The 19,760-nt window shown below is 39.3% G+C and overlaps 2 protein-coding genes across 3 annotated transcripts in view; one reads left to right on the top strand and one right to left on the bottom strand.

Moving 5' to 3' along the window:
- Positions 1–17,179, bottom strand: part of supt5h (SPT5 homolog, DSIF elongation factor subunit) — a 36,276-nt gene extending 19,097 nt beyond the window's left edge. Inside the window, exons 1-15 of one of the 2 annotated variants that reach the window (XM_023291756.3) lie at positions 17,026–17,179; positions 16,718–16,810; positions 15,524–15,680; positions 15,376–15,444; positions 11,390–11,401; positions 11,238–11,307; positions 5,759–5,827; positions 4,641–4,706; positions 4,515–4,545; positions 4,242–4,310; positions 1,934–2,185; positions 798–887; positions 647–717; positions 465–570; positions 88–178 (exon numbers count right to left, since the gene is read on the bottom strand). In XM_023291756.3, the coding sequence (XP_023147524.2) occupies positions 88–178; positions 465–570; positions 647–717; positions 798–887; positions 1,934–2,185; positions 4,242–4,310; positions 4,515–4,545; positions 4,641–4,706; positions 5,759–5,827; positions 11,238–11,307; positions 11,390–11,401; positions 15,376–15,444; positions 15,524–15,680; positions 16,718–16,801 (1,237 nt within the window). In that variant the 5' untranslated portion in view covers positions 16,802–16,810; positions 17,026–17,179. The remainder of the gene's footprint in view (positions 1–87; positions 179–464; positions 571–646; positions 718–797; positions 888–1,933; positions 2,186–4,241; positions 4,311–4,514; positions 4,546–4,640; positions 4,707–5,758; positions 5,828–11,237; positions 11,308–11,389; positions 11,402–15,375; positions 15,445–15,523; positions 15,681–16,717; positions 16,811–17,025) is intronic. The other variant, XM_055011973.1, reaches the window with a different exon arrangement.
- Positions 17,180–18,076: 897 nt separating this feature from the next.
- triap1 (TP53 regulated inhibitor of apoptosis 1) lies at positions 18,077–18,894 on the top strand. Its single transcript, XM_023291758.3, has one exon. It carries the CDS (start codon positions 18,193–18,195, stop codon positions 18,415–18,417), a length of 225 nt encoding a protein of 74 aa, XP_023147526.1. The 5' UTR covers positions 18,077–18,192; the 3' UTR covers positions 18,418–18,894.
- Positions 18,895–19,760: the final 866 nt, after the last annotated feature.

Below are 19,760 nucleotides of genomic sequence, written 5' to 3'. Positions count from 1 at the left end.
AATAAAGGCTCATCTGATCTTAAACCCCACAAACAGGAAAGTTAAAACTCATGAATTCAACCTTTATCTAACGTTTAAACAACATACCGGACTCCGTGACAACCTCCAGGTCGATTCCTTCGGGTTGATCCTCGAACTTCTCCAGTTCTGACAGAGTTGGCTTCACTCCGTCTGTGATCTGAAAAACAGCGTTAAAGTTCATTAAAGTCCACAGCTTCTTTTATTTTATTTTCTATAATACATGTCAAAATGCAAAAACAGGATGTTTTAGGGGTCAAAACCTGCAAAAATGTTATTAAATACCACTTTATTTGACTTTAATACATATTAAGGTGAGAAAATAGAAATGATTTCTATAGTAATCTCGTTTTTTACTTTCAGTTTCAGGAGTTTTGATGCCTTTACGTGTCAACAGGAGTGAAATCTGTGCCTGATGATTGAGTATTTCTACAACTAGAGCTCACCACGGCCGACATGGCGAAGCTCTTAAACAGGAATCCTTTGCGGCTGTACCGGTTCCCCTCAAAGATCATGAAGTCTCCATCGTGGCTGACTTCTCCTCCCAGAGACCTGAAGCACAAACCGTCAGATGTTGATTTATCTCCACCTCCAGACAGCAGAGAACCTCCTGAATGTGTGCACGTACCGGATCTTCTCAGCATCAAACAGCCTCTGAGCAGGCCTCTTGAACTTCTTCCTCTTGGCGAACCAGTCTTTCTGCAGACGGAGGAGGAAACTCACCGTCAACACGACGCTTTCAGACGACAGAGAACACGGCAACACTCGTAACGTCCTACCAGACTCATCTTGGCCTTGATCCGATCCAGGTCTATCCGAGGAATCATCTTCAGAGAGATGGTGTTCTGACTGGGCTCCACATAATCCACCTGGACGGAAACAAGACCAGAAAACAGATCTGGTCAGTGGCGATCGATGCCTGTACTGATCGACTAGCTTTACATGAGCACCACTCATTTACAGAGTAGGTTTTAGCTCTCAAAATGAGCACAAAACTGTGAAAAACCAACTGTTGTCTCGTGTTTGTCATTTTGTGTCTCATTTTTGTCGTTTTGTGTCTCGTCATTTTGTGTCCTATTTTTGCCATTTTGTGTCTTGTTTTTGTTTTGTCTCGTTTTTGTCGTTTTGTGTCTCATTTTTGTTGTTTTTGTCTCGTTTTTACCATTTTGTGTCTCGTCTTTGTCATTGTATCTTGTTTTTGTCATTTTGTTTCTCATTTTTACCATTGTGTGTCTCGTCTTTGTCATTTTGTGTCGTTTTTGTCGTCTTGTGTCTCATTTTTGCCATTCTGTCTCTCGTTTTTGTCATTCTGTGTCTCATTTTTGTGTCTCGTTTTTGTTGTTTTGGGTCTCATTTTTGTCATTTTGTCTAATTTTTGTTGTTTCTGTGTCTCATATTTGTCATTTTGTGTCTCGTTTTTGTCATTTTGTGTAATTTTTGTCATTTGTGTCTCATTTTTGTCATTTGTGTTTCATTTTTGTCATTTTGTGTCTCGTTTTTGTCGTTTTGGGTCTCGTTTTAGTCATTTTATCTCATTTTTGTCATTTTGTGTCTCGTTTTTGTCGTTTTCTCTCATTTTTGGCAGTTTGTGTCTCATTGTTGTCGTTTTCGGTCTCGTTTTTGTCATTTTGTCTCACTGTTGTCAGTTTGTGTCTCATTGTTGTCGTTTTGGGTCTCGTTTTTGTCATTTGTGTCTCATTTTTGTCATTTTGTGACAAGAAATTGAAGAAAACAAGAGTGGTGTAACAACTTTTTTCCATGACTGTATGAACACTTGACAGCTGCTAACCATCATGACAGATCCCTGGCAGGCTTTGGGAAACAACTATCAATAGATCTGGCTGAAAGACAACAGAGCGGTGAGATTAGAGCATCCTGGATGTTTTGTTCTCCAGAATGAAAGAGTGTTTGGTACCTGAGCGATGTCGTCCTTGTACAGGCCTCTCTTCAGCCTCACCCAGGACTTGGGCTTCAGGTTGGTGACCTCCTTCACCACCTTCAGGACGTCCGTCATCTCCTTGATGGGGACCATCTGCTGGTTCCAGAAGCCCATCCTCAGGTTGCCGATGCCCTCGATGGCGGCCTTGACGTGGGTCTGTTTGTACGACTCCACATAGATGTAGCCTTTAACGTGATCTGGAGCCACAACTGACTTGATCTGGAGAGGCTGTGGATTAGAAAAACACATCATCATCACCACCTCTGGGCTTCGTATTTCTTCATTATGTTTTAACCGAAGACTAAAAGTACAGGAAGTTAAATGGAAACACAGGAGACATGAGGGAAGCTACATTAGTTAGCTTAGTCACAATCTGATGGGATGCTCATTTTTTTTGGAGCGCATGAATAATGGAAACGGATGTTGGAGTTCTGATTTTAACTGGTATCAGAAACTTTAAGCCTGATTGTTTACATCGGCTGCTACACAAGCATGCAGAAGTTGTAAAGTTACAATTATTCGCGTTAATACCAACTTTGTTAGTCGATTCATGTGTATTATAAATGCCTTCTTAAATGTTATTTAGGTTAAGGTCTGAAAATTGTCACAAAACTGTGCAAGACCAACTCAAAAAAGATGACACACAAGAAAAGACACAAGACCACCACAAAAAGATACAAAATCAACACCAAAAGACGTAAAATAACCACAAAAAGATGCAAAACCACAACAAAAATCTCAAAATCACAGCAAAAACATGCAAAATCATCACAAAGACGCAAAATCACCATAAAAAGATGTAAAATCACAACAAAGAGACATAAAAACACCAAAAAAGGATGGGTAATCACCAAAAAAAGTGTGAAATCACCAGAAAGACGCAAAATCATCCCAAAAAAAGACATGAAATACACATAAAAAGATGCAAAACCACCACAAAAGGATGGGTAATCACCATAAAAAGATGCAAAATCAACACAAAAAGATGTGAAATCACCACAAAAACATGCAAATTCATAACAAAAACTCAAAATGACATCAGACTGGGAACTGTGTATTGGCAGATACTAAATATAAAATGACTCAAATGGGGACAAAACAAAAAAAAAACAATCAGGGGATATTTAAAACATACAGTTATTTGTTTCTCTTCCCTCTTTTACTTCATAGCAAGAAAAAGAAATATTTGCTGCTTACTTGGCGATAAACCTGATTGTGATGTAATTATCATGGCTTCCCAAAGCTTTAAATGCCACGTAGACCTTATCAGGTTTGGACTGTGTGTCAGCAAATACTACAAAGTAAATGACTCCGATATCCAAATACTTCACTTGGCTCTACCATTACTTCCTGCGCTTTAAAACACATGAACAAACCAAATCGCTGCACAAATAACTCCAAAAGTGTTGCTGAAAAGACTGCAGAGCCGCTGTTGGTTGTATCCTAGCAGCATGGAACAAAACAAGGGTGTAAAAAGGAGTCCTCCAGTCTTCACAAACAAGGCATTTATTTGGCATCCATCCTGGGGGAAAGCTTGAGCACTTCCAGGCTGCTTTGGCTGAAGGATTTGGGGATTTGAAGGCAGTGAGAGTTGGAGAGGACCCTGTTTTCCACCTCTATATCTCACTAGAGAAATCAAGATCTCTCAGCAGATGTCGAGTTTCTTCCAGTTGTTGATTCGACTAATCAGCTGAAGAAAGAGTGGGAGGAAGACGGAAAATATGCAGCACTGTGGATCAACTGGACCAAGCAACAGGTCTGAAAACACTGATTCCACAACAAGCAGCAGCGCCGTTTGCCTAAAATAAAAAATGCACTGAAACACTATAAAAACAACTGAAATCAACACGAAATCAGCACAAAAAGACTCAAAAATGACAAAATTGCTAAAAATTTTATGCTTTGCCAAGTGAAACAAGATTTCTATTAAAGATATAAATCTTTTATTGGCTCATTCCAGTGGAGAGAGGAGTTAAAGGTGATAAAATCAACAGGGGAGAAGATGACCTCATGTTGAAAAACGCACTTTTCATATTGGAGTAAATTAAAAGAAAAGAACAGAGGGTCAGAGCAGAAAACCTAAACTTAAATTAATTATTTCTAACCGCATTAGTGGAGGAACTTTTATATTTCAGGGAGTCTGGACACCTTTTCCATAAAAATCACCGTAAACATGAGAAATCAGCCACACAGAGACGTCCTCTGTTCATTTTAATGTGAAACAAATCACCCAATCAGAGCAGAGCGTTCGTGTCACGTGACCAAAACAGGAAGTGGTTGTTACCGTGTCTGTGAACTGGTAGGCGATGAACTTCCTCATCAGAGCGATGGCCGTCGCCCGCTCCTCTCCGATCTGCACAACAACACAAGTGTGTTTACAAGGGTGTGTTTATGTGTCTGTGTTTGTATTTGTTTATCTGTGTGTTTATGTGTATTTGTTTGTATTTATTTATATGTGTGTTTATGTGTATTTGTACATGTTTGTGTGTTTGTTTTTGTGTGCGTGTAGGTGTGTGTGTGTGTATGTGTGTGTGTGTGTGTGTGTGTTTTTCCTCACTTTGCACTTGACAGTCCACAGGTTTGGATCCCTGGTGACGACGACAAACAAATGTTAAGCACAACAACAAGCTAGTGACATCATCGCTACGTCTGGATGCTGATTGGTGGACGGGCGTTTACGTACTTGACACCAGGAAGTAGCTGCTGCTGGGTGATGTCATCAGAGAGCTCCTCGGACCCTCCAGAGTAGCTGAACACCACCGAAGAAGAAGAAACACGAGACAGTCAAACTTTCATCTCTCAACACAAACTTCACTCAGGAATTCATTTGTCTATTTTGGAATTTAAAAAATGTGATCTTCTAGAAGCGGAAAGCTTCAGGGGATGAATAAAATCTGTGGAAAACGGAGAGAACAATAATAAGAAAAACAAGGAGGTGTTTGCTTTATTTCCTGATAAAGTGTCAAAATCCAAAGTAAAATGAGAAAAATCTGTTCCAAATTGAGGTCTGTGTTTCAAGAAAAATGTAAGAAATGTTCCAAGTCCAAAAAAAGCTGTTTGGTTGGATTTCTATATTAAATTATATTTTTAATTAGAACTGCAGCTAAAAAGCATCTAATATTTGTCGTTTCTGCTGTGTGAGGATTAGGTTTGTTTGATCGTCTACAGCTGTGTGCTGCAGCAACGTACGACTAAAGGGCAGAATTGTTGATATATTTAGTTTTTAATCAAACCTGGATGTATTTTTGATTAAAGAAAGAAAAGAAAAATACAAACCATTTGATGCCGAGCTGCGAAAAAACACAATCGTGGGAGTTTACTGTTGTGTTCATTTTGTGTCTCATATTTGTTGTTTTGTGTAGTTTTCTGTTTCAAATTTTGTGCTTTGTGTAATTTTGTCATTTTTTTGTTTTGTGTAGTTATGTGTATTGTTTTGTGTAATTTTGTCTCAAATTGCTGTTTTGTGTCATTTTGTGTCATTTGTGTCATTTTGTCTATAATATTTGTTTTGTGTAATTTTGTGTCTCATTTGTTGTTTTGTGTAATTTTGTGTCTCATTTGTTGTTTTGTGACATTCTGTGTCATATTTGTTGTTGTGTGTCATTTTGTGTCTTGTTTGTGTAATTTTATCAGTGATATTTGCTGTTTTGTGTCATTTTGTGTCTTGTTTGTGTCACATTTGTTGCTGTGTCATTTTGTGTCTGATATTTGCTGTTTTGTGTCATTTTGTGTCTTGTTTGTGTCACATTTGTTGTTTCTTATGAGAAGTTGTGTGAAGAAACATTTCAGTGAGTTACTCACTGCTCCCCTCCTGAGGATTTGGCGTATTTCCTCATGTAGTATTCGCCCAACGCCTCCTCTCTGGAGTCTCTGCAACACAAGAAAACACAACAAACTGAGTCCAAAACAGAAAACAAAGCTGCGCGTGTTCACCTCTACAACCTGCTGAAGTCGTTTATATGAAGACAAATATGTGTTGTGCTCAAATATTCATCCAGATTAAGGACAAACGCTCATTGAAATTCCACAAAATGTGCCAAAAAGACATGAATGAACTAATTTCCATCCAATAATGAGCAAAAACGAGTTTATCTGTTGGTCACATAAGCAGCAAAAGTGTGACTTACGGTCATTTATACTCAAATATTACAAATAAATGAACAAATCACCACCGGACATGTGTGAAATCATCACAGAAAGACTCAAAAATGCCAAATAAACATGTAAAATCACAACAACACAAAAAAAAATCACCACAAGAAGATGTAGAGTAGCTACCAAAAAAAGATTGGATATACACAGCCAAAGCACACTAAAAATCTACACAAAAAGACTCAAAAATGACAAATAAAGATGTCAAATCAACACCAAGAGATAAAATCAAAAAGGCTCAAAAACACCTAAAACACATTCAAAATCACTACAAAAGAAAACAAAATTCACACAAAGAGACTCAAAAATGACAAAGATGTAAAATTAACAGGGCTGCAACAACAAATCGATAAAATCGATAATAATCGATTATTAAAAGCGTTGGCAACGAATTTCATTCTCGATTCGTTGTGTCTCTCGATTCGTGCGTCACTCGCCATGTCGCGGAGCGTCTACTTCACCTGCAGAGCTTTGTCAATGCTGGCTGACGGAAATAAAGTTTGTTTTTTTAAAATAATTCCACCTCTAGAGCGAGTTGAACAGAGCGAGGTGGCGGCAAAGCGAAAGTAAATTCAGAGTAATTTCAACCAAACATGACCGACACAGAGAAAACAGTTTGACCGAAATCCTCAAAAGTGTGGCAGCATTTCACGCTTCACAAAACAACAAACATGCGTAGCATGCAAGCTTTGCAAAAGTGATATGATGTACGGGAGCACCACGATGATGATGCAGCACCTGAAACAGAAACACGTTGGAGTCGCCAATGAGGATGAAGGAGCTCAACAGCAGGTAAGTCACTACATTATCCTACGTTTGTTCTGTTTTACAGTGAGGAAACGTAACGTTAGTCTCTCTGCTAGCTCTCCTGATGCTAGTGTTTGTTAGCTGATTAATGACAGTGATAGGACACGTGTGTGTGTGTGTGTGTGTACGTGCGCATGTGAAACTTTTTATTTCACTTTAATCAGCTTAAGCAGGGTTTGAATATGCTTTATAAATAAACATAACTTGCCCACAATGGTGATAATAATTTAAAGATTAAGCCTCAAGTTTTAATTTTCTCACAAAGTCTGAGTGAAGACACTGGTCTGTGTTGGAGTGAAGCAGGATGAACTGCATTTAGACCAAACAGGGGTTAAAGGAACTTATTTAGCATTTTTTATGGTGCTTGTCCTATCTATCTATCTATCTATACGTGTGTGTGTGTGCGTGTGTGTGTGTGCGTGTGTGTGTGTGTGTGTGTGTGTGCGTGTGTGTGTGTGTGTCTGCGTACTTTGTGTTTTGCTCTTTGGACTACTTACTTGCCTTAACCTAATACTGCAAATAAAACCAGATAACTACTGAGTTGTTATAAATTGTGTTATAATACATACTCAAACTATACTATCTTTATCATTTCATGAACAGCAAACAATGACAGGCTTCATGATGAGCAAAACATCATGTCCACCACAGCAAGCATCTGTCCTGACTGACAGCATCCTCAACATGATGCTCACTGGCATGAGGCTTCTGTTGATGGTTGAAGATGAAGGCTTCACTACAATCATCTTATTTACTCTGTCAGTCCAAATCTTCTCTTTCTGAATAAAGCGGCGGAAATTAAAAATGTGTTGTTTTTTAAATCCGATTCATCGATTAATCGAAAAAAAAATAATCGGCCGATTAATCGATCATTAAAATAATCGTTAGTTGCAGCCCTAAAAATTACCACAAAAAGACTCAAAACCGCCACAAAAAACAGCATTAAAAATTCACAAAAGACTCAAAAAAGCCAAAAAACTACGTTAAATCACCTTAAATAGACACAAAATCCATACAGAAAGACTCAAAAATTGCAAAGGAAAGACATTAAATTGCAACAGAAAGACAATCACCACAAAAAGGTGTGAAATCACTTCATAAACACATGAAATTAATACAAAAAGACTCAAAAATGCCTAATAAAGACATGAAAAATCACAACAAAAATTCACCACGAGAAGATGTGGAATTGCTACCAAAAAAGATTGAATAAACACAAAACACTTAAAGATGGCAAATATAGACGTAAAATCAGTGAAGTCACCACAAAAAGATGCAAAAATGCCAATTAAAGACGTCCGATTACAACAAAGATGTAAAATCAACACAGAAAGATGTGAAATCACTACAGAAACAAATGAAATCAACACAAATAGAGACAGAAACATCTTGTCTGAAAAGGTTTTGATGTGGCTGAAATTTAAGTCCCATGACTGTCCAGATGTTTGTCTCTGTGTCTCCAGACAGAATGACAAATGGCTAGCGGACATGATGGGATAATTACAACATACTGAGAACTTCTCAACATGTTTCTCACATAGACTTTGTTGACTGTTGTCAAAAGTAACGGATTAATCCTAGAAGTCTAAAGTCACACCACAGATTGTTCAACCGCTGAGAGTTTGGTCGGTTAACATAGGATTTCAGATATTTCCATCTGATTAAACATCCTCACAATCAGTCAGCAACATCTGTGAGGGCAAAATGAACAACATCTGGATCATCAGAGCAGAGAGAATAACTCTCAGTGTCCATCATCAGGCAGTCCCTCCAGGAATTCGCCATGTTGTGATTGCGCAAATTCAGTCAATCTCTGTGCAATCTCCTTGCAATTTCATCAAATCACAGCAACTTTTTCACAATTTTGTCCCGCCTCCCGTGAGTTCCAGCAATCATAGCAGTCCCCAGCGCAAACGTATTGCACATACGTCACCGAATTCACTTCCTTGTTTCTGGTTTGAAGATGCAGACATGTCTGATTCTAATGTCTCTCATTTACTAACAGAAATTACTGCTGAAGACCATGAAAATCTATTAATTCCCTGATGTTCTTCACCAAAGCAGAAGTGAACTGTTTTACACCCATGAAATCTTGTGGTGGAATACAAAAAAAAGTTGATTAAATTGTGGGGGTGTTTCTGAGTCCTATCAATTCCTGCTGCCCGCTACATATTTAGGTCACGTGAGTCGGTATCCATACATAACGTACACATGTAGAACACACACCTGTGCTCAGCGTAAGGTCAGGAAACCAAATATTCATTCATTCATAATTCAAATGTGATTTCTTCAAGAGTAAATGATCATTTAGTGCCTTAAATCTACCAACCACTTCATGTTAAACCAGTATTTGGCTGCTGCTAATTTCCTACCATTGAATTTGAGCTTTTGTGTAAATGGGTTGGAGCTTTAAATAATTAATTTCAGAATAAATATTGTAAATTACAACATTGAAACATGTTCTAAAAGCTGAAAACATGCAACTTTTTAGCAATTGTCACTGTCTCCTGCAATTTCATCACAACAAATAAGCTTAAAACATCGCAACTTCCATCGCAATTTTTTAGAAAAGCTGTCCCCCAATTCAGGCATTTTCAGCTGCAACAATCTGGAAAAACGCCGTGAAATCCTGGAGGGACTGATCAGGTCATGGAGTGATCTGAAGATCCGCAGCGAAAAATATAATTTTACTTTCATCAAAACCTAAACAAGAAGAATGTGATTATGGTACCACACAAATGTAAAATCACCAGAAAAAGATGTAGAATCACAACAAAAACGTGTGAAATCACCACAAGAAAATGTGAAATCAACATAAAAAGACATAAAATATCACAAAAATAAATGAAATCATCACAAAAACATGTAAAATCACCACAAAAATATATGAAATCACCACAAATAGATATGAAATCACCACAAAATTTGTGAAATCACTACATAAACACATGAAATCACCACAAACACGGTGTGAAATCACTATGTAAACACGTGGAATCAACACAAAAATACTCAAAAATGCCCATTAAACATGTCAAATCACAACAAAAAGATGTTGTTGATGCTGATTTAGGATTCATCGACATGATCTGGAGGCCTACTAGTACTAATCGATCAGTTGAAGAGCAGCTTGGTTCAGTTAACGGAGATTTCCTTTGTTTGCATGTACCATATTTTCGCGAGGCGCACTTAAAAGTCTTAAATTTTCTCCAAAATGGACGGAGCGCCTTATAATACGGTGGATCTTATGTGTGCACTGAGTTCCAAAATGTGTAAATGTTGTGTGTCTTTGATCAGCTCCTCTTGACTGACTGACAGCATTTCCTGCCGACACGCTGCTTATATAGAGAAAAGGAGGACGTGACAGAGGACAGCATGAGAACGTTAAAGGGGGAAGTGTGGGCGTGAAAGAAGACGCTAAAGACACGCCCCCAGTTGGTATATAGTGCTGGTATGTGCATTATGTAAAACAACATGGGTTTGGCGTCACCGTCCCTGTTGATCTGTGACTCCATGCGCGTCCATCTCACAGCCGCTGTGAAAAACCAAGTGCAGCAAATGAACTCGGAGCTTGCTATCATTCCGGGAGGCTTGACGAAGGAACTCCAACCGCTGGACATCGCTGTAAACAGGGCGTTCAAAGTGAAGCTGCGAACGGCGTGGGAGCGATGGATGACAGATGGCGAACACAGTTTTACTAAGACTGGGAGGCAGCGCCGGGCGAGTTACGCCACAATTTGTGAATGGATTGCGGATGCTTGGGCTAACGTGTCTGCTTGCACTGTTGTTTGAGCTTTCGCAAAAGCCGGCATCATTTATGAGGAGCCGCACGGCAACGAGACTGACTCTGACAATGACGAGCGGGAACCTGGCGTGTTCCATGGAGAACTAGCCCAGCTGTTCATTTCGGATACAGAAGATGAGGACTTTGATGGATTTGTGAATGAGGATTGATCAAAAAACAACGTGAAAACATTGCTAAATACTTCAATAAAGTACAACTGAACTCAGTTTTGCTTCCGCTGCCTTTTTTAAAACACACGCTAGCATGCATGTTTTAAGCTAGTACAGGTATGTTTTAGCTGCACGCGCTCTATGATCCGGTGCGCCTTATGTATGTGTTAAATATAGAAATAGCACCCGGAACTGAGACTGCGCCTTTTAATACGGTACGCCTTATGGTCGCGAAAATACGGTAGTCCCAGTTAATTTAGCAACCAATAAATCACAAGTAAGAAACTTCTCCAGAAGAAATGTGATATATTTAGTTGAAAATGTTTGATTTCTGCGTGAATAAACTGAATAACGAGGCGTGTTTTACCTCCAGAGGTTCTGCAGCCGCCTGGATCCAGAGTGATCTTCATCCAGAACCACGTGGTCGATGTTGGACACTGGAGGCAGCAGAAAACACACGTTAATATGAACCCTTTATTCAGATTTAGATGAAACTGTAACGACAAAAAGACGTCTTACCTTCAGCCTCCTCTGCTCGGGACCGAACCAGAGAGAAAAGAGAGAGGAAGAGGAGCAGCAGGGAAATAAAAGGAGGAAAGATCGGTAAAGGAGGAAGAAGAGAATAAAACCAAGACACAGGAGGGACAGGTGAAGAGGAAGATGAGGAGGAGGATGAGGAAGCCAAAAGACATTGTCATCAGGGCAGAGCACACAGGAGTCAGGCAGCGGCAACACAAAGCATGATGGGAGAAAAAAAACAACAGGAAAACAAAGTGAGCAATGGTGACTTCACAGCACAGGGAAACATGGAGGCAGTGAGGAGACGCTACAGCAGAAACAAAACTCCACTTTCACTTTGAAACATGAAAAACGACAAAAAAACTGTTTACGGCGACGTCAGATCAAGAGGCACATCTAATAATTAAATCTGAGAGGCTAAGAACACACAATAGTTGAGATTTTTACCTAAAACATACCCAAATTATCAGTTTTTCTGTCATTTTTGACACAAAAGAGCATTATTTTTTGATTTTTTTTTCATTTCTTTGATGATAGAAATGCTAGGTGGTGGCAGCATCATGATGTGAAGCATGATGCTTCCACCACCGTGCTTCACATTATGACTAGCCACTATTCAACTGAAAAAATATTTATATTAAGGATTTTAAAATGGTAAATAATTTTTTACCTGTATTTTTCAGATTTTTTTCTTTTGTCAAATTACAAATAATATGTAGTAAACTCAAGGAAAAATAATTTTCGTTAATCTTTTACGTTTTACTGCAGAATTACACCGTTTCCTGTATTTAAATCAGCTCAAAATATCAATATTTCACAGAGAAGAGAGAGAAGAGACAGAGAAGAGTTAAACAACAACTGGTTGAGTTTCCATTTTGTTTCCGCTGTACATCTGTCTAAAGTGAGTCTACGCATTAAACAAACAAAGCTCCATCCACATCTGTTAGTCTGAACGTTAACACATGACAGCTGACTATCAGGCAGCAGGTTCAGGCAAATGATCACACTGGTTCTCTGAAGATTCCCTCATCAACATCTCACACATTTCACCAAAAAATATCTGTATTTTTTACAACAGAAATCCACATTTTCTTTTCATTTCTGGCCAAAAAATGGCGGCAAAATATAGATTTTAAGCATCCAAACAGTTGCTAAAAGATGCAATTTATGTCAAAAGCAAGAATTTCTTTGTGGATTTGATGTTTGTTCAAGAAGCCAATAATGGATTTGCCCTCCGTGCTTCCTCACATTACGTTCACAAATACAGCTAAGCTGAGATGAGGTGGGTTAATATGTTCATTCTGGGACATGGATGATATTCCATCTGTTTACATGGATATCAATGAGACGCCAGAGCAGGAGAGTATCTGAGCAGAATTACCGTTAACTGCAGAGGACATGCAGAAGAACGCCGATAAGACAGAGAGAGTTCAGTCAGAACACACATCCAACCCAAGATTCACAGTCAGAACACACAGACAGCAACTGGAAAAGGAGTTCCCTCCCAGCTGGAGGTCTCTCCTTTTACTGGTTTTCAACGTTGAATGCTGGTCAGTCTAATTAGTGACAGAAAGGAAGTCTTCAGACCGCATCCACGATTTATTCGGACTTTTAACCTCTACTTTTACAAGCCATCCAGGACCTGCTGAGAAACGTGATGCTGCCGCCACCGTGCTTCACATGTGAACCACTAACCCTAGTCTCTTTCTTGGAACTCCTTCAGCGTAGTCATAGGAGTCTTGGTGGCCTCCCTCTCTAGTCTCTTTCTCCTTCAGCGTAGTCATAGGAGTCTTGGTGGCCTCCCTCTCTAGTCTCTTTCTCTTTCAAAGGAGTCATAGGAGTCTTGGTGGCCTCCCTCTCTAGTCTCTTTCTCCTTCAGTGGAGTCATAGGAGTCTTGGTGGCCTCCCTCTCTAGTCTCTCAGGTCTTGAGGATGTTCTGCTCTAGTCAGATTTATTCATGTTCCATCTTCCTTCCATTTCTTAATGATGGATTTAACTGGACTCCAAGAGATCTTCAGAAACTTGTAAATGTTCTTGTATCATCCTGACTGACACTTTTCAACAACCTTTTCTCAGAGTTTCTTGGAGTTCTTTAGTCTTCATGGTGTCATTCCATCCAGGAGTTCTGATCCTCCAGGAGTCTTTATGTTACAACCACTGACCTCAGATCATCTTTATTTCACCAGCTGTTGACTTCTGGAACCACTTGAGATCAATCAATCACTTTGAGGGGAGAGAATACCTCAAAGCAACCTCCTGCTTCACACATTTAATGCTTTTTTATGAATGATGATCACTTTGTAGAAATCTGCTTTTACTTTAACATGAACGTGTTTGTTTTCTGTAAATTCTTGTCATCAAAGATGAATTAAACCGACTGTGATTCAAAGTTGAAAAGCAACAAAATTAGAAAAACATTTCCTCTTGGCACCATGACTTTTGGATTTACAATCAGAGCACGCTGATCCAAAGACTTCTGGTGTTTTAAAGAACCTTCATACCAACAGCATCCTACAGAAACAGAGCCATATACTTCATTTATTGGGACTCTACTGAAACAATCTCAACATTTCTGCTTCCATTTGCACTCAGGTTTGTTCCTGCTCAGACAGAGTCTGTTATTTGACCGAAAATCTGCATCGTCCTGTCATTTCTGAATGCTTGACTTTTAAAACTCTATTATGTTTGACAAGTAAAACAACAGAAAAATGTATTTATGATCTGGAAGGGAGAAGATCCGATCTGACAGCAGTTTAGTGTTTTGCAGATTTTGTGGTTTTCTGGAACAATCTTGTCTTTCAGCCTGTCTGACCAAAGCAAACAGCCACCGGCCGGCGGTTCGGCGACAAAAACAGATTTCACGGGACATTTAGGGTTTAGTTGACGGCTCGACTACGATGAATTACAGTTACTGCGTCAGCGTAGACTTCGATAAAGAAATGAGACGCTTTGAGTTGAAACGAAGAAACTACAATGAGAGAAATTAGAATAATGAATTAATAATAGAACAGCTGGTGATTAGCTTAATAGTCGAATCGTTCCAGCTCTCGAAACAAAAAAACAAACGGTCAGAACTCAGCTTGTGGCTCCGTTCAGGTGAAACAACTGATCTGATAAAAACTCATTTCTCACTCAACTCTTCATTTTCCATCCAGACTGCAGCTGAAACTCATGAAGCTCTTCGTCTCAGTGTTTCTGACTCCTGCTTCAGCTGCTAGTTCTGCACGTTTCAGCTCATTAACTGCAAACTGCTACACTTGCGCCTGAGGAATGTTTTCTGTTGGATTTTTTCCTCCTTTTAGGGCAGTTGTTACTTCAGAGCACCACAAAAATCCACATATAGACGCTGAAAACTCGGTTAAGACATAAATAAACACCTACAGTAGGCCGAGCTGACATTGTTTACCAGGATTTATATCAGCTGGAGACGCTTTTTGCTCATTTTAAGATGTTTTCAGAGTTTGTAAAATAAATAATCTATGAAATGCGACTTTTTTAAAGTTGTTTTGGAGATTCTAACTGACATTTCTGAGTTCTCTCTCCATCTAACGGCTTGTTCTGTTTCCACAGAGGTGCAGAGGAGTCATAGGTGTCTTGGTGGCCTCCCTCACTAGTCATAGGTCAACAGGTTGTTCTGGTTCCACAGACGTTCGGGACTTTAAAGTGAAAATGAACCACAGTGGAGAAAAATGTGCAGAAATGATGCATCAAAAATGAATTCAGAGTTTAAAAAATGTTTCTGCACGTTGGTTTTAACAGGCTGAAAGCAGGAGATGCTCAGGAGATGCTTTTACACATTGTTAATTGGGATTCACAATTAGAGGAAAACGTTTGATGTAGCGTTCCGTAACGTTCTCTAAATGTACTGCTAAGTTTCTACATGAGGTCTGGACAGCCCGAATACCGACAGTTTGGTGGGTTTTGTTACATATTAGAAGAAAACAATTAACACCTGAAGAGTAAAAACGCCTGTGAACGGTCTCACCTTTCTCCAGAATATCCTCGGCTCCCTCCTCCCACTGATCGTCTTCGTCCTCATACTCATCGTCCACATCTGGACAGAGGAAAAGACACAGATTTAGAGTTAAAGCTTCTCCAATCTTTAAAGCAGATGAACCGTCGTCTGTTCCCACCGGCTTCATCCAGGATGAACCCTCCGTGTCTTGGCTTCTTCCTGGGACGGTCATCGTCGTCCTCCTCCTCCTCTTCGTCATACTCCTCCTCATCCTCCAGGTCCTCCCCCTCCTCATCGGCAACCTTATCGCTGCCCACGGGGCTGGCAGGCTCCTCCTGGTTAGACAATAAAGGAAAGCTTTGTTTACGATGTAGTCGAGTGAGAAAATAAAAGATGGAGGCACACAAAAATATTAAAAGGAAAGCTCAATAAAATAATAGAGCATTTAAACTTTAAAATCTGTAATCTGTATATAATGTTATCTGCAATTTTTGCACAGTGTGGTTTATATTTCCTATTTATTCTTTCATTGCCTTTATACTCTTTCTTTGGAGCTGCTGTAGCGGTGAACTTTCCCCACTGTGGGATCAATAAAGTTTATCCTTATCCTTAATGACATTACAGTTGCCCTCCGGATAAAAATGAGTCAGATTGTTCTGCAGGTTCTTCCTGGTTGCAGATATGCACTGAATCCTGAATGAGTGTACGAGCAGCTGCAACGGAATACAGTTATTTGAATGAGTTCAGTAAAAAATAAATAAATAAATGAATAAAAAATCATTTTGATCTACACATTTCACTTTTAAAAAAACAAAAATAAGCCATGTGCTTGAAGCAGATTCTGTAAAAAAACAAAAAATTCTGCACTTGTTGACACATCTGTGAAGCCTGTAACCACCCAGATGTGACTAACGGTCACGTGGCAAAAATTCTCAGACTGTTCAGTAAACAAGTATAGAAGCATGTTGAAAGATACATTCTGCACGGTGAAATATCTTCTACAGCTGATGTGTGGAGTTTGTAGTGGCTGTAAAAATGTAAATAAATAATAATAATAAATATCCACAGTAAAAAATACACCTTTGTTGTGTTATTTAGTTAGACTGCTTCCTGCCCCAATTTAAATAATTAACAGTAATTTCATTCAAACCAACTCTGTGAAGCCTTTTCAGTAGCAGAGGACTTCATCCACGGCCTCGGAAAGATGAATAAAAACCCACTGAACTCATCTATATTCACTGTGCGTGTGGAGGTGTTGATGTGTTGAGTTACTGATCAGCTTCGCTCCAGTTTAATCACTTTAATCCACCTCAGAGCTGCACTGGTTCTGTGTTTACGGCCAGGTAGCACACCTAGCTAACGGTTAGCTTACCTCGTTCTCCACCTCCTCGGCCTCTCCGTCGCTGCTCCGCTCGCTCTGGTTGTCGGAGAAGTCGCTGTCGTCGCTGTCGGACATTTTGCAGACCTGCGCAGAGCACAAAATAAAGAAAAAACCACCACCGACCTCCTGAAATTTTGAATCAAACTCGAGGCTAACGGTCAGCTAGCAGCCCCCGGTCACAACAATCTGAGCGGCCTAGCACAGCATGCTAACGCAGCTAGCACGAACACGACGAAGCAGAAAAGTCCAAAATAGCTGCAATCAAACGTTCGCTAAAGAGCTCCGCGGCTGAAACTCACCTGATTTTACCCCCTGGAGCGGATTTAATCCCCAAAGCTGCTCAATAAATGTGAAAAATCGGCTTGTTTCGGTCACTCTTATGCCTCACGGAGTCTCGGGGAACCGCGAGATTTCCGGAAGCTGCGGAAAAACTCTCGCGGGTTTTGGGCGGCGGATAGGTTACAACGGGATGCGGTCTCACTCCGTTCGGTTACTGCGGGGTAAAAGTAAAGTAAATACAGTACATAAAAATATACTATAAAATAACTTGCGACTTAATGTTTTCGAGATTTCCAGCCAGTTTTTTTGACTATTTTTAGTTTTTGTATTCTATTTATTTAAAACGTCAAAGAACACAGTGAGGGACATGCAGTAAATACAGACATGCTTAAAATGATATACCCATATAAAAAACAGGAAAAAAAGCTAAAAAGTGCAGGAAAATAAAATGATAGAGTATGTCATTAATTTTAGAGAATGACTTGTTTAATCAACGGACAACATTTCAACGATAAGTAAAATAAATTCAAACAAGAAAGAAAATACAGTTTAAAGACTTTTAAATTAGAAAATTTTGCACTATATTTTCACATTTGTTACAACAATATAAAAAAGCTCTAAAAAATGGCTTTTAAGATCCTAAAAGTAGCATTAAAGTGTATATTTAAGTACCTGCATTTCACTGATTATTTTAATAATTTCCACATGGGTCAGGTGGACTTAAAATACAATTTTAAAAACTTTTTCTAACTTTTAAGGGATTAAAACCCATTTTAAGGGACTTTTTTTAAACAAATGTTAATGTATATTGCATCTGTTTTTTAAAAAACTACATGCAAACAGGATTTAAAAACTTAAAAATTAGTAAAAAAAAAATAGCTCAAATAAGATTCAGGTATTTATTTTGCTGAATAATTTTATGTTCACATCTGCCGAGTCTTGGCTCAGCAACAAAGTTAGTAAACAAGGCCCCGGACTATTAGTCTGAGTGATTCCTCATACGGTCACAATATCTCTGTTACGTCGTGACGCCGCGACGCTGCCCGACGTCACTCTCAACGCAGCCAATCGCTCCCCGCCGTTCAAGGAAAGTCACGCAATGCGCATGTCCGCTCTGCCGTCGGTTTGAAAACAGCAGAATAAATCCTCTGTTTGTCGACCCTCCGTTTGCCGGTTTGTTACCGGAGATGAACAGCGTCGGGGAGGCCTGTACCGACCTGAAGCGGGAGTACGACCAGTGCTTCAACCGCTGGTTCGCCGAGAAGTTCCTGAAAGGGGACCGGAGCGGCGACCCGTGTACCGAGACGTTCCGCCGGTACCAGCGCTGCGTGCAGAAGGCCATCAAGGAGAAGGACATCCCGGTGGACGGGGTGGACTTCATGGGCCCCAACAAGGACAAACCGGAGAGCTGATGGAGGGGCGGATCGATCACCGATAATCAGATCAATACCCGCACTGACGGTGACCTACCGGAATCCACGAGGCCCACTGAGCATGCGCAGAAGCGGATAAGCTGCAGTAATGGGAGGAAGCCGTTTGATTGAACTTTAAGCTTTTCTATTAAATTCTTCAGTTTGTAGCTTCAGTTCTTGAACATAAAGAATGTGCGGGGCTGGATGTAGCTCTGTAGGGGCCCCTGAAGCACAGAGATGCTATTCGGGGCCCCAAAAAGTGAACTAAACTGCTGCTGGAGCCAAACATCAGAGAACCAGGAAGTAGCTAAACTGCGTCATTTCCTACATCCGCAGAATAATGAACCAGAGGAATGGGAAAATAAAAACAACCTGTGCTCTAACTGTTCACATTTAACAATCATTATGTCTCTACTGAAATCTTTTCGCTTTTTACGAATCTTAAATTAAAGGCGGCCAAAGCTGGTCAGAACAGGACTGGTGTTGTGTTTTTTTTCCTGCTATACAACTGATCAATCAGTAAATCCACTGATCATGCTACAACTGTTTAACAGAAAACTTTCATTTCCCATCACTACGTCCTTTAAGAGATTCAGATCATGCGAGTTCCACATGTGAACTGCAAAATTAATGAGAAAAATGGCCTCTGTATATTAAATCTGACCCAAAATTCCTCAAAAATGAGTGACTTGTCCAATAAAGTTTGAAAGTTACCCGAAATTATTCAAAATTGGCCTACAGTGAATTTAAACAACTTTAAAATGACTTGAAATTGTTGCATGTAATATAGCTGCTAATGTTATTGTATTCTGAATAACATTGTAGCTAATGTTGCTAAATTTTTATTTATACAAATGTAACTGTTATTTTATTTAAGCTAATATAGTAGCCACATAACAGAATTTCCCTCTGGGAATTAATAAAGTCTGAATAAGTAGCTAACTTTATTTAGGGTAACATAGCAGCTGTTGTTGGTTATGCTAATGTAGCTGCTAATGTTATGTTGTTTATGCGAACATAGCTGCTGTTAATGTTTGATTTATACTAGTGTAGCATGCAAAGTAACTTTACTTACGCTAACATAGCTAATGTTATTTATACTAACATAGCAGCTAAACTTAGCTTTTTACACTAATATAGCAGCTAATGTTATCTTGTTTATGCTAATATAGCTGCTGTTAATGTTTATACTAGTGTAGCATGCAAAGTAACTTTATTTATGCTAACATAGCTAATTTTATCTTATTTACACTAACATAGCAGCGAATATTATCTTGTTTATGCTAATATAGCTGCTGTTAAAGTTAGATTTATACTAGTGTAGCATGCAAAGTAACTTTATT

This window comes from Amphiprion ocellaris, chromosome 7 (assembly GCF_022539595.1).
Source record: "Amphiprion ocellaris isolate individual 3 ecotype Okinawa chromosome 7, ASM2253959v1, whole genome shotgun sequence".
In the NCBI taxonomy this organism is placed as follows: domain Eukaryota; kingdom Metazoa; phylum Chordata; class Actinopteri; family Pomacentridae; genus Amphiprion; species Amphiprion ocellaris.
This window is presented reverse-complemented; position numbering and strand designations above follow the sequence as displayed.